The 12500-nt window shown below is 37.6% G+C and overlaps 2 protein-coding genes across 5 annotated transcripts in view; one reads left to right on the top strand and one right to left on the bottom strand.

Moving 5' to 3' along the window:
- LOC145489657 (N-acetylglucosamine-1-phosphotransferase subunit gamma-like) overlaps positions 1-12500 on the bottom strand; it is an 86183-nt gene that overhangs the window by 19351 nt on the left and 54332 nt on the right. The window contains exons 1-2 of one of the 3 annotated variants that reach the window (XM_081468686.1): positions 8015-8144; positions 2049-2106 (exon numbers count right to left, since the gene is read on the bottom strand). In XM_081468686.1, coding sequence (XP_081324812.1) covers positions 2049-2106; positions 8015-8075 — 119 coding nt within the window. In that variant the 5' untranslated portion in view covers positions 8076-8144. Of the gene's footprint in view, positions 1-2048; positions 5622-8014; positions 8145-12500 lie in introns of those variants that run through there. The other 2 variants (XM_081468687.1, XM_081468688.1) reach the window with 2 other exon arrangements.
- The window catches only part of LOC145489663 (DNA excision repair protein ERCC-1-like), a 16306-nt gene continuing 11946 nt past the window's right edge, over positions 8141-12500 (top strand). For both annotated transcript variants that reach the window (XM_081468694.1, XM_081468695.1), the window contains exons 1-4: positions 8141-8599; positions 10270-10345; positions 10500-10603; positions 11468-11567. In XM_081468694.1, coding sequence (XP_081324820.1) covers positions 8154-8599; positions 10270-10345; positions 10500-10603; positions 11468-11567 — 726 coding nt within the window. In that variant the 5' untranslated portion in view covers positions 8141-8153. The remainder of the gene's footprint in view (positions 8600-10269; positions 10346-10499; positions 10604-11467; positions 11568-12500) is intronic.

Genomic DNA, 12500 nt, shown 5'->3' with positions numbered 1-12500 from the left:
GCCATTGTTTCTGCCTATCCTTATGTTGCAGTTGATCAGTACGAATATGCACATCATCATCATCATCATCATCTGTCCTCATTGTGCCATTGGACACATAAGGCCTTTTATTGTAATTTATAGACACGAGTGTTTTACCAGAAAATACACCACTAAAACTCATACAAAACCACACCTGGAACTTGGGTGACGTATTTTCCATACCCTCACTACTGACGATATTGATGATTTCACTGATATCAAGTTTGTCTCTTAAATTGTCCTTAAATTCATTGGTGTATGATCGAAACATCTTTGTGTCTTCCTTGAAAGTCTACAGCAATCTTCCGTAATCTTCAGAAATCTCCGGAAAGTGGTCGGAAATCTTCAGAAAATCGTCAAAAATGCTGTTATCAGTATGTCTGTATAATAAAAAGAACATTACACATTAGCTCAAAGATATGAATTTTATGTTCTCATGGTAAGAACAATACAATATCTCACTTATTCGCTGCACATACTCATGAGATATTGTTCTTGCCACTCGAACATAAAAGTCATATCTTCTCGCCACCGTGTAATATCCTCTATGAATCTGTACAATCTTCATGTATTTGTGCAGGTGACTTCTAAATTAGTTTCAATTTACAGGTCGGATTGTTAAAAGTTAAGCTGACCAGGCCATCTACATGTACTTCATGATCTCAGTTGACTGCTAGCTTTTTGTCTGATTCTTTTGAGAGAGATGGCAAAATCAGTTGCTTACTCCCACGAGAAAGCCTGACTTAGATCGTCCAAGTGTGGTTTTCCGTTGGCTGAGGAACGAAAGAAGCGGAAAACGTTTTTCTCACATACGGCTGGGAGTCTGGGTACAGGTGTGCGGGGGGTTTCAGGTCACGTGGCTTGTGTAAGGTTTCAGTTTTTGTTTTGCCATCCGCCATTGCCTGACATGCCCCACCCACCCACCCGTGAAGTACTTGTAGAATGTGTTAAGTTGAGGTGAAATTATTCTCTAGCCACTTTTTGTGTCATTGTAAGACAATTATCTTCTTATGTTAATAAAGGTCAGGCTGTATGGTTCAGCTTGGCATGGCTCCCAGTGGTGTGTGAGAATTATTACTAGTAGTAGTTGGTAACCTGTGATTGTTCCATTCAAAAGGTAAATACTGATAATATATAGATTTAGCCAAGCATAAAAGCGGAGCCCCTGATTACAATAATTAACCATAAATGAAAAGAGGATTTTTTCCCCTGGATGAGAAACTCAAAAAATGATCAATTGTGTGCATATGATTGTTCAGTGTGTGATTTCACTATTTTTTTCAAGTTACATTTTAACAAACCATACCAAATGAGTGTACCCAAGATTGTAGAAATTATATACGCAATAAATCAGAGACAACTGTGCAAGGAATAATTATGTTGGAAGAAAAGTCAACAACATGTCAGGGTTCAATTTCTGTTGAAATTTTGCCTTTGCATGTACTCTCTCCCTCTCCCCCAGAGTAATAACCTAGCTTGAGCCCGCGATCCAATAAAAAACCCAGTACCTAGTCAGTGGTCAACTTCAAAAAAAAACATGCGACCTCGATGAGCTCTTGACCTGAGCCCGCAATATGGTCACCTGATACTGGTCAGTGGATACCTTGTTTTGACAGCTGTCAATTAATCATAACATGGATATTGAATATTAAAGATGTACCTATGGTAACGGTGTTATTCTCTTATTTTTCAAGGAATGGGGCTTGATGTCCGGATGGACGGATGTACGTACATACAAACAGTCGTGTGACAACCAAAATTTTTGAGATCAATGGGCTACCAAATTTTCTAAGGTATTGGGCTCTGCTAACGCGCCTTCGGCGCACAGGAGCTCCGCTACAACTAAACATGACTATTGGCACATTTTATAAAGCACTCCTAAATTTGCTGCAAAAATCAAAACCAGATTGTATATTTTTTTAAAAGAAACAACTGAGGTCATAGATATGTCACAACCATTTTGTATTAAATAGGTGTAAGCAAAACTAGTATCATCTAAATATAAATTGGCCTTTATTCATACTCACAATCCAGACCTGTATACAGCTGGTTCTTCCACAATTTTCACCTTTTCAAGTCTGGTCACTATAAATGTATGTGAATGGTGGAATTAATATAATTAATAATAACAGAGGTGTACATAATTATTAATATCATGCTAGCTTCTGACAAAGTAGTATAAGCTGATGGGGCAGTTGAGTCACCAACACTCAACCTCTCTGAAGTGATTTTCAAGTGCAAGTTAAAAATAAAAAAAAACTTACAGTAACCATAAAATATGTTAACTAACAGTATAGATAAACGGTTTGCAATGCATACTTGTGGTCTTATGGCTAGTGTTATTCCATTGGGTTGACATATTCTAGTCTTACGAGTAGGCAACTACCAGAAAGTTAAAAGTATGATTCTTGGCTTGCACTGTCACGCAATGAAAAAATAATTCGGAAAAAAATTCAGTGGAAAAAGTCAGGAAATTGTGATGTTATAGGAGATTGGTAAAGAAGACACTTCTCCAAGTTTTAAGTCTGTGCATTTTCCTAAACTTCAGATATTCATCGAAATATTTTGCACAAATTTACAGAGCCCAGTATGGAGCCGCCACGTTGGTGTGCCTCCATGGGACACCAACATGGCGGCTGGAAAATAGCGTACCGGTAAACATCTGGAATTTACTTTGTCTATCTAGGCGACTCATTATCTCTACTGAACAAGTAAGCATTTACATAAGTACTTTTCCTAATACTTAAACTTGTAAATAGGCTAAAATTCACAAGATAAGTATATATTTTTCCAAACGTGTTTGTAGCTTTATGTCGCGCACCGCCATAACTCTGAAATTCAAAATGCGCTGGTTTCCAGACGAAGCAAGCTACTGAACTGAAAAGTTGTAAACAAATATAAATTTACCCCCTCCTATGCCTGATAAGGACAAAAACATCGGTGGCTCTTTATTTTTAGATTTTTAGAAAATGATGACATCATGTGCAAGCCAAGGGTAATAAATGCGTTTGGTAATACTTTTGCATGACTTGTCAGTTCACACCAGGAACGTACTTGAGCCTGCTGTTTTAACTACTGAGCACTTCCCTACGAACAAATTTAATCAGTATTTCCTCCATGCCAAATATAGTTGTCAGTGTGACACAGTCAAGAAGGTATCTGCCCTGAGGGTGGGAGGCTATGGGTTCAAATCCTAGTGAGACAGAAGATTTTTTGCTTATATTCTTTTTCTTTTTTGCTTTTTTTTTTTCTTTTCTTAAACATTTACCTAAAGGCAGTATTTGCCTTTCCGATACACACTTGTGGTAAATGAAGGGGAAAAAAAAAAAATGACTACAACAGAACAATAATATTGAGAAATCGGAAATAACTTACCTTAAAATCTGCAACAATTATTTTACTAAACTCACAACTGTAATTAAGCTGTACAAGAATTACTTAAAACAAAATAAGGATGCAGACAACACGATATGAAATGATATGCCCAACAAAGGCTGCAGAATGCTGGCAATTGCCACAATCAAAGGACCCAGCGAAGGATCACTCAAAATTACTAGTACCCAGTCTACCTATAGGGCAAAATATGCTCCAGGAGGTCTGTTACATATCATCCTGTATACATACATACATATCCACAAGATTTGCTCTGACTTAGTGGGCCTTATGCATTTATAATGCATAAGCCCTCAAAAATAGTTAACAATGTCATGAATGCTAAAATGCAAATAGACTAAGGTAAGTGATAAAAATATTTATAAAGTTAAAAGGGACATAAAACAATGATACAATAAAGCAATTTAAAGTGCACCTAACCCCCAAATTTTTTTTTCGCTAAAACAAATCTAGACTTTATTTGAAGCATTTGGGCGAAGAAATTTTTGAATTTGGTTGAATCCTCGATTTTCTATGCCCTTTCAAAGTCGCGATTAAGTGTTTCACGACCGCGTTTTAGGGAGTCTGGGGCGGCGGTACCTGATGACGTCTACCCAGGAACCAAACACAATAGCGCCTCAGTCAACTCTCTGTATTTGCTCGAGAAAATAGAACGCAAAACTAATCGTTCCGATGTATTTTGGGACTAAAACGTCCACGTTTTGTCTCAGAATCATTTCTTTTTCGTCACTGGAGTCAGAGTTAAGTTTCGATTCGGAAGGCTCCGAAATAAACTTCGATCGAGCACGTTCGACAACTGTGAACTCACTGCTTAGAGCTTTGAGAGCAATATTTACAATATTTCAAGCGACGACAGGGAAGACGTCTTTGCGGACGAGCTGCTTGTATATTAGGAATGGAAAGCTAGATACGAAGTGGAGGAGCAGGCAAACGAAAAGCAGGAAAGAAAACTCAAGGACTGCTTTGGATGGTAATTTTGTCAACTAAACATAAGATTCCCATGCGTGTTTATAGCCCGTTTACATTTGTCCTTACCGAGAATGTATTTTGTCAAGGTTCTGTTAAATCCAGTTTGTGTTTTAGTTTCAGTTGAATGCTTCATGTTTATAAGAGCGACGTACGTGTTGCAGTTTTCGAGACTTGATGACCTCCAAAACATTGGCTTCGATCGATTGAAAATCGTATTGTTTGGACCTGTATTTTTGAAGCTGCGGGAAGCAAGGCGGAAGGAAACATTTCATACAATTACCGATTTCACATTGTCACACGTTTTAAGTCGTAACTCCAAATAACCAATGTAAATTGTTCTCAAAGTTTGCAGTGAAATTCGTCGGATAAGCGAAAAGGATGTGTTCCCTAAGCGGTCCACAGATAATGTTACGCGGTCATATTTTCGACGCTATTGCACAGAATCTTTGTCGCACTGCTGATTTCCAAACCTTCGAAAAACTCTGTGAGTCTAACAGTTTTGTTATCATGTAATTCTAGAGGATTAATCTTCGACTTTCATCTAAATCGAAAGAGAAATAAGTGTTGGTTAGCGGCGTACAGTTGCGACCTATTTACATATCAGTATAACGCTTCTTGATCATGACCGGATCACACAACTTTGCCGGTTATGTTATAAATATTGCGGGATTGGAAGATATAGGTTGTAGGTCGTATTTCTACAAATTGCTGGTTAGCTTTAAGCAGAAAATTTATGAAAATAGCGTTCGAAAGTCTGCGGAACAAATTCCAGTGAGAGTTCTTCTATGGTTCTCACAGATTCAGTTCGCTTGTTTCGGTTCGACAAAATCAACCATCGTTTACGTCTTTATTGCACCATTAGCCGATCATCGTCAGTAAATTGTACAGTATATCTTTCTTTAAATCTGGAATATTGCTGCAACAGCCGATAGCACCTCTGGAAGGCGTTTCTGCGCACTTTTCGAATGTGTATTGCACCATCCTGAAGGAAATGAGAGGAAATGAGATATCCAACCTTCCTGGGTAGACGTCACAAGAGCCGCTGGACCCATTCTCCTCAAACTCGGTCGTGAAACAAAATGGCAGTGTTTTGGAGCTATTTTCGAGATTTCGTCGTGGCACAGAAAATCGAGGATTTAACGGAATTCAAAAATTTTTTCGCAGAACTATTTCAAATAATAAGTAGATTCGTTCTAGCGAAAAAAAAATTTTGCGGTTAGGTGCACTTTAATAATAAACTTTTAAAGACATGATATAGACAAAATTAACAGTTTTGTGCAGATTGAATCACACTGTTTAGTGTTGGTTTCAGTTCCATTCAGTACCAATGATATACAGCTGGAAACAGAAAACAAGATGCCTGCCATGTACAAATGCTACTGTATGTTGATGATCCTCTTAGCATAATGCCTGATGTTGAAGCAACCTCAGAATTTCTTAAGATATTGAACAACAGTCATCCTTTTATCAATTTCACAACAGAGCTTGAGGAAAAAGGAAGGCAAAATCAATTGACCTTCATAAAAATAAATTCCTGCATACCTACATAATTCACAATGTGACCAGCTCCCAGTTGGCTTGATAGCTCAGTTGGTAGAGCACTGCACCAGGTATTGCAGAGGTCATGGGTTCAAATCCCATTCATACCTGAATTTTTTTCAGGCTTAAATTTCACAACTGCTTAAGTTGTGTGTATAACTGCGATGATCAATCACCCTATGTTGATTAACATCTGTGATTTCTTTCTTGATCTGGGATGATTTCCAGTACTTTCCATTTGGAAACTTCTTTATTATGCATTTTTAGTATTAAAATGCACCAAAATAACTAAACACTGCCATTTCTTATAATTGCAAGGATAAGTAGTTGTCACTATCCAGTCATTGACCTGAGACCCCAGTCCCTTATATGGAACACTATAATCACATATGTTTTTTATAATGGAGGTAAAGTACTGCAGTCAGCAGAAAACAGACAGACACTAAACAGGAACTAAACTCATACCATTACTCAGCAGATTGTAAGGTCCTTACCCTCCCCTGTCTCCACTAAAACATGATGCTCCCCCCATCTTAAAGATGATTTCCAGTTCGTACTATGCACTCTCAAGAGTTTGTTTACGCTTTTTGTTGTTTCATGTAGGACATCACAAAATGTAAACATTTTGCAACTACTTACATGAAGTAAATTCAAAGCTTCATGTCAACTGTCATTATGGATGTGAAGCTTTACTCTTGCGTTCTTCCTAATATTGCTTGATGAAACAACTTCGCAGCTGTAAAAATCAAGTTGGAAAAATAATTTGAAGGGTCTAAAAGATAGGTTATATGGTTCATAACGAATAACAATGATTCGCATTCCATTGAGTGAGACTTATAATGTTTATAAACTTTAGGGTGTTGAGACTGCACAGTACGGACTGGAAATCATCTTTAAATATATGCAGTGGCTATTTTTAATGTACGTAGACTATGAGTAGTCCCTCTTTTGCTTAGTCCGTCGTGCGTGACGCAAAAGAAAACTGCGAGAAAAATATGGCCGCGAGAAATCTTGGAGACAAGGAGCATGCGAAAGGAGAGACTACCGCCTAAACCCAAGAGTTTGCCCTTTCACGGCTGAGTGATTTTTTGGTGTAGGATTTCTCATCTTGACATCCTCTTATTATCGCCTGTTGTCAATAACCCCCCAGCGACAATTTTTTCCGAGCAAGTTAATACTCATGCACATGTCACACAACCTCTGGTTCACAGATTTACTGGCTACAAAGTACACTGTAGGTTGAAAAAGTGCAAAAAGAATCTCTTATAGCCTTTTAAAAAGATAGAATACATTGACTTGGATTGGGTGGTAAGCAACAACTTGGAACTTCTATGAATTTGGACTCTTGTTGGTAGTCCTGTACGAATTATTCGCATTTTTGTTATTCATACAGGAATTTTTCCTGCTTCCATAGCAGACACAGTTTCAGTCAACGTTAGATAGTTCTTTTCGTATTTAGTCCGGCTACTCGCAGTTAGTTTACTGAAGGATGAATGCTTTGAACGTTTTCTCCTTCCAAATCAGGTGAGGAATACATGCACAATGAATCTTGTAACGCAAACTGTTCCACGAAAATACGGCTGGAACGGTATTGTCTGACGAAAGTGTTCAACTACTGTATGACATTCAAAAATAGGTTAGTGATTCTTAAATTTAATGGTAAATTTTAGTTATACTCGAGGAATCCCGCCTGAATAGCAGATACCAGTCGCTGTACGGTCCCTGCTTATCGCGTGACACGTGCGTGAGTATTATAATATTCGAAGTGTCGCGAGTGGGTCGTTCGCTTAGTATTAAAAGAGTACGCAAATTAATCTGGCTCAAAGAAACGGCACTCATTGGAATCGCTTATTTTTCCTAAAGGTAACTATAACAATTTGGATCAGGGAGAATCAGCAATTACAGAGAAATTCAATGAAATCTTCTGACTCTCGTACGAATAGCAAATACAAGTCGCCGTACGGGTAGCCACTGCGAAATATAAGGTCCAGCAAAGCCACATGGTTTTAGATTTAAATTATTTGTCTTTGTTTACTTCAACAACAAAAAAATGGCTTAAGAGGCTTTTCAAGTGGGAGGAACTAAAACTCACCTCGAAAAAACAGGAATAACATTGAAGTCTGCAGAAGGAATCCACAACACAGCGCCGACATTTTTGTTTTCTTCTAAACTGGCGCCCGCGTAATGCACAGCAGTCGCACTGTAGGCTCCAGTCCCTCTGGTGCTTCAAAATGGCGGCAACCAAGAGGAGATTTACTGTTCCATCTGCAGAGGATTTACACGGGGAGATCCAAGTGTCAAGGCCAAAACCATTGTTTAATACGTACAAGAAATACTGTAAATGTATTGAGGAAAAAAAGGATGACACTTCCACTTGTACTACGAATGTTAATGATCGAAAGGGAGACGAGAAAAATGACCTTGCAGCGAGAACTTTACACGAGCAATCGCAAGAAGATCAAAGGATAGTAGAAGTGACCTTAGATCCAAATCAGGATTCATTAAGTAAGGAAAGTAACTTGGAGCCTTCTGAAAACAATCACACATCAGCGGCTATAACGAGTGCTGGCGCTGGTTCAGTCAAGCCAACAGTAGGAAAGACATTTCGAGAAACATTCGCTTTTCTGGAGGATACAAGTCACTTTAAAGAGACAGTTGCTAAGATAAAAGAAAAAGAGTATGTCCAATTATACGGTACAACAAATAGTATTGATAAAGATAGCCCAAGCCTACAGATGTGTTTGTTTATACGCAGTGGCTATTCGTACGGCACCCCTACAACGACTTGTATTTGCTATTCGTACAGGAGTCAGAAGATTTCATTGAATTTCTCTGTAATTGCTGATTCTTCCTTATCCAAATTATTATATTTACCTTTAGGAAAAATAAGCGATCCAATCAGTGCCGTTTCTTTGAGCCAGATTAATTTGCGTACTCTCTGCATACTCAGTGAACGACCCACTCGTGACACTTCAAATTTTTTCCGAGCTAGTTAATACTCATGCACATGTCACACGATAAGAAGGGACCATACAGTGACTGGTGTCTGCTATTCATACGGGATTCCTCGAGTATAACTAATAGTTACCATTAAATTTAAGAATCGCTAACCTATTTTTGAATGTCATACAGTAGTTGAACACTTTCCTCAGACAATACCTGTCCAACCGTATTTTCGTGGAACAGTTTGCGTTACAAGATTCAGTGTGCATGTATTCCTCACCTGATTTGGAAGGAGAGAACGTTCGAAAAATCCATCCTTCGGTAAACTAACGGCAAGTAGGTGGACTTAATACAAAAAGAACTATCTAACGCTGACTGAAACTGCGTCTGCTGTGGAAGCAGGAAAAATTCCCATATGAATAGCAAAAATGCGAATAATTTGTACGGGACTACCAACAAGGGTCCAAATTCATAGTAGGTCCAAGTTGTCACTTACTACCCGATCCAAGTCAATGTATTCTACATTTTTAAAAGGCTATAAGAAATTCTTTTCGTACTTTTTCAACCTACAGTGTACTTTGTAGCCAGTAAATCTGTGAACCAGAGGTAGTGACATGTGCATGAGTATTGACTAGCTCGCAAAAAATTTGAAGTGTCGCGAGTGGGTCATTCGCTGAGTATGCAGAGAGTACGCAAATTAATCTGGCTCAAAGAAACAGCACTCACTGGGATTGCTTAATTCTTCTGAAGGTAAATATAATAATTTGGATAAGGAGGAATCAGCAATTACAGAGAAATTCAGTGAAATCGTCTGACTCCCATACGAATAGCAAATACAAGTCGTCATATCGGTGCCGTATGAATACCACTGCGTTGTTTATATGTTCAATATTCCTCCTGTCAGAGAGACACATCTGGATCTGAACACTAAATTTGAATTAAGGTCGTTTTCTATCCCAACGATTTTGTTTCACTGTATTGACGTCCTGTCTGCCTATGACCTAGTTGTTTTGCTAACATCCTGGGTCAGTTCACTCTTACAACATAGCTCTTCAAATAACTACTAAATAACTCTTTAGTAGAAATTACTTAAGACCAAATTGGAAAGTGAGGTAGAAATAGTCATCCTCACTTGACTCTAAATTGACTTCTGCTCAGGTTGTGGAAGCAGGTGCTTTTATGTTAATATAGATTGACTTGGGGTTGACTTGTAGGTTGACTTGTAGCAAGTCTAGGTAGAACATTGCTAGATTTATACGTCTAACAACCTAATTTATTTTATAAGGCAACTATGACAAGCAATTCTTTGATTTGTTACAAGTATGCAGTGTGTATTTTTCACCTAGCCATAATCTTGTATTGCTATACTGCAGTTTTGTCATTTTACTTTGTCATTATATTCAGGTCAACTATAGACGTTAAAGGTCCTCCTGTAAGCTCCAAGTCAAAAAGTAATGCCATCATCGTTAACCCACGACAGGTAATTAACTATTTGAAGTAAACTGAAATAGAGAAAGACAAACACTTGGTTCAAATATGTCAACCTTTAAACCTTTGAATCATAATATTTATTCACTATGAATAGCTAACTTTGGTGGTGTTTTAATTTAGATCTTGTTAATTAAATATTTTAGAAAGGAAATCCAGTATTAAAACATGTGAGGAATGTTCCATGGGAGATGGGAGACATTATTCCAGATTATGTACTTGGTCCAACAACTTGTGCTTTATTCCTAAGGTATGAACCATGCAATTAAATTTTAGTCGTATAAAGATTTGATTGTTCGTTTGTTACATTTTACAGTGTCTTAATTAATAAATTGAACCTTCAACCAGGTTTAATTCATTTCTCACAGTAGGATCATAGTGAGAAACAAACTTAGGAAATATAATATTGGTAAAATTAAGCCACAATGGGCAACAAAAGTAGTTGAGACACTTTTTACAAAAAGATACTTTTCGATATTTAACCTTTTGTTCTATTTGATCTGCATCTAGTGTTAATTCTCTGATACCCCCGGCCCCCCAATGTTGTGTAGGTGCTGTGGTCTTTACAGTCTAAGAAATGTTTCCAAGATGCTCGAAAATTGAATTTTAATGCCAAGTGCCTCAACACTTTTATCGCCCATTGTAGCTTGAAAAAATGTTAAATATTAAAGTTAAGAAAATTACATTTATTTATAATATTCTTCATTTGCAAACACATGATTGGTTAAATCAGAAAAGTGCTTCAACATCAGTGTTTTGTTGTTGTATTGTTCTGCTTGATTTACACTTTCTAAGAAGACTAAACAAGAAACCAACAAGAACCATATGTAGCTTACATGAATAATCATATTTATTACAAAATTCTTGACTTTCTTTGGTTCTCTGTGCACCTTTTTGTCACACAATTAGCATTCAGTCATGTGGGTCTCCAAATTACAGCTGTTCAGTCACAAGGTCTTTTGACCAAACACCTGTAATTTGATGCCTATGCCATCTGTGAGTAGTTGCAAGCATTCTTTCTGTTTTTCTGCTGCAACTGTTTCTCTTTACTGGCTCAAAGGTGCAATGTAACTTAAGCTAAGTGGAACAAAGGTTTTAATGAATTTTCTTTCAGTTTAAGGTATCATCACTTTAATCCAGAGTACGTTCATGAGAGATTACGGCAGCTTGGACAGAGATATCAACTAAGAATACTTCTGGTTCAAGTTGATGTGGTATGTAGTGGACTGCTTGGTGAAAATCTTTCAAGGATCAGCAAGGATTTGTGAGGTTCCTTGAAGACATTATGCTGTCCAATCGTAATCAGGATCCTCAAACATCCTGGCTATTAGATCTTAAGGAGGATGAAAAATCTTTAATTTACAATTCTTGCCAGGATTTTCAAAGATCCACATGACTAAGATCCTAACGGATCTTCAAGGATCTTCAAAGATTTTGCCGAAAGATTTTGTTACCTGGAGGATCCTTACAAAACCTTTCAAAGATCTTTTTCAGAGTCATTGAAACATCCTGATCTTGACTCAACTCAGCTCAACTCAATCCCGCTCTGCCATTGTGGAGCATGAGTCCTCAACGAGGTTCCTTTAGATTGCCTTATCTTGGGCAAATCCTGCAGCACTTTCCCAGCAAATACCAGCACTCCTCATCTCTTCTAGTATCATTCTCCTCCATGTTGTTCGTGGACACCCCTTTTTCCCGCAACCCACTGGAGTCCATGTCAGTGCTGGCAGCAGTTCTTGCATGTGCTGTGGGCTTAAGGATCTTAGGAAGGTCTTTAAAGATCTTGTAAGATCCTCAGGAATCATGTAAGGTTTTTCACGAAGTGAAGTTAATCAGAAATGCAATCTACAATAATTACGTTATTAGTAAAAAAATATATATACTTAGATATATTAAATTTTTCTGCATTTTTAGGTATTTTCTTATAATTTCTCTGAGACTCAGAGACTGAGCAATGTAACTCTTCCCATAAGTGATCAAGTTGTTAATTAAGTGCTGAGATGTGAGTATTAGTGGCCAAATGCAGATGGTACAACTGTAGTATTTCCATTTGTGGTACCAAATTTCATTTGTGTACCAAATTGTACCAAATTTCCATTTGTTGTACCTAAGTGTCTGGTGAAAAGTAAAGACTTTCATGATAGTTA

This window comes from Orbicella franksi, chromosome 6 (assembly GCF_964199315.1).
Source record: "Orbicella franksi chromosome 6, jaOrbFran1.1, whole genome shotgun sequence".
NCBI classification, from domain to species: Eukaryota; Metazoa; Cnidaria; class Anthozoa; order Scleractinia; family Merulinidae; genus Orbicella; species Orbicella franksi.
Note: the sequence above shows the minus strand (reverse complement) of the source record. Positions and strands in the feature narration are given on the sequence as shown.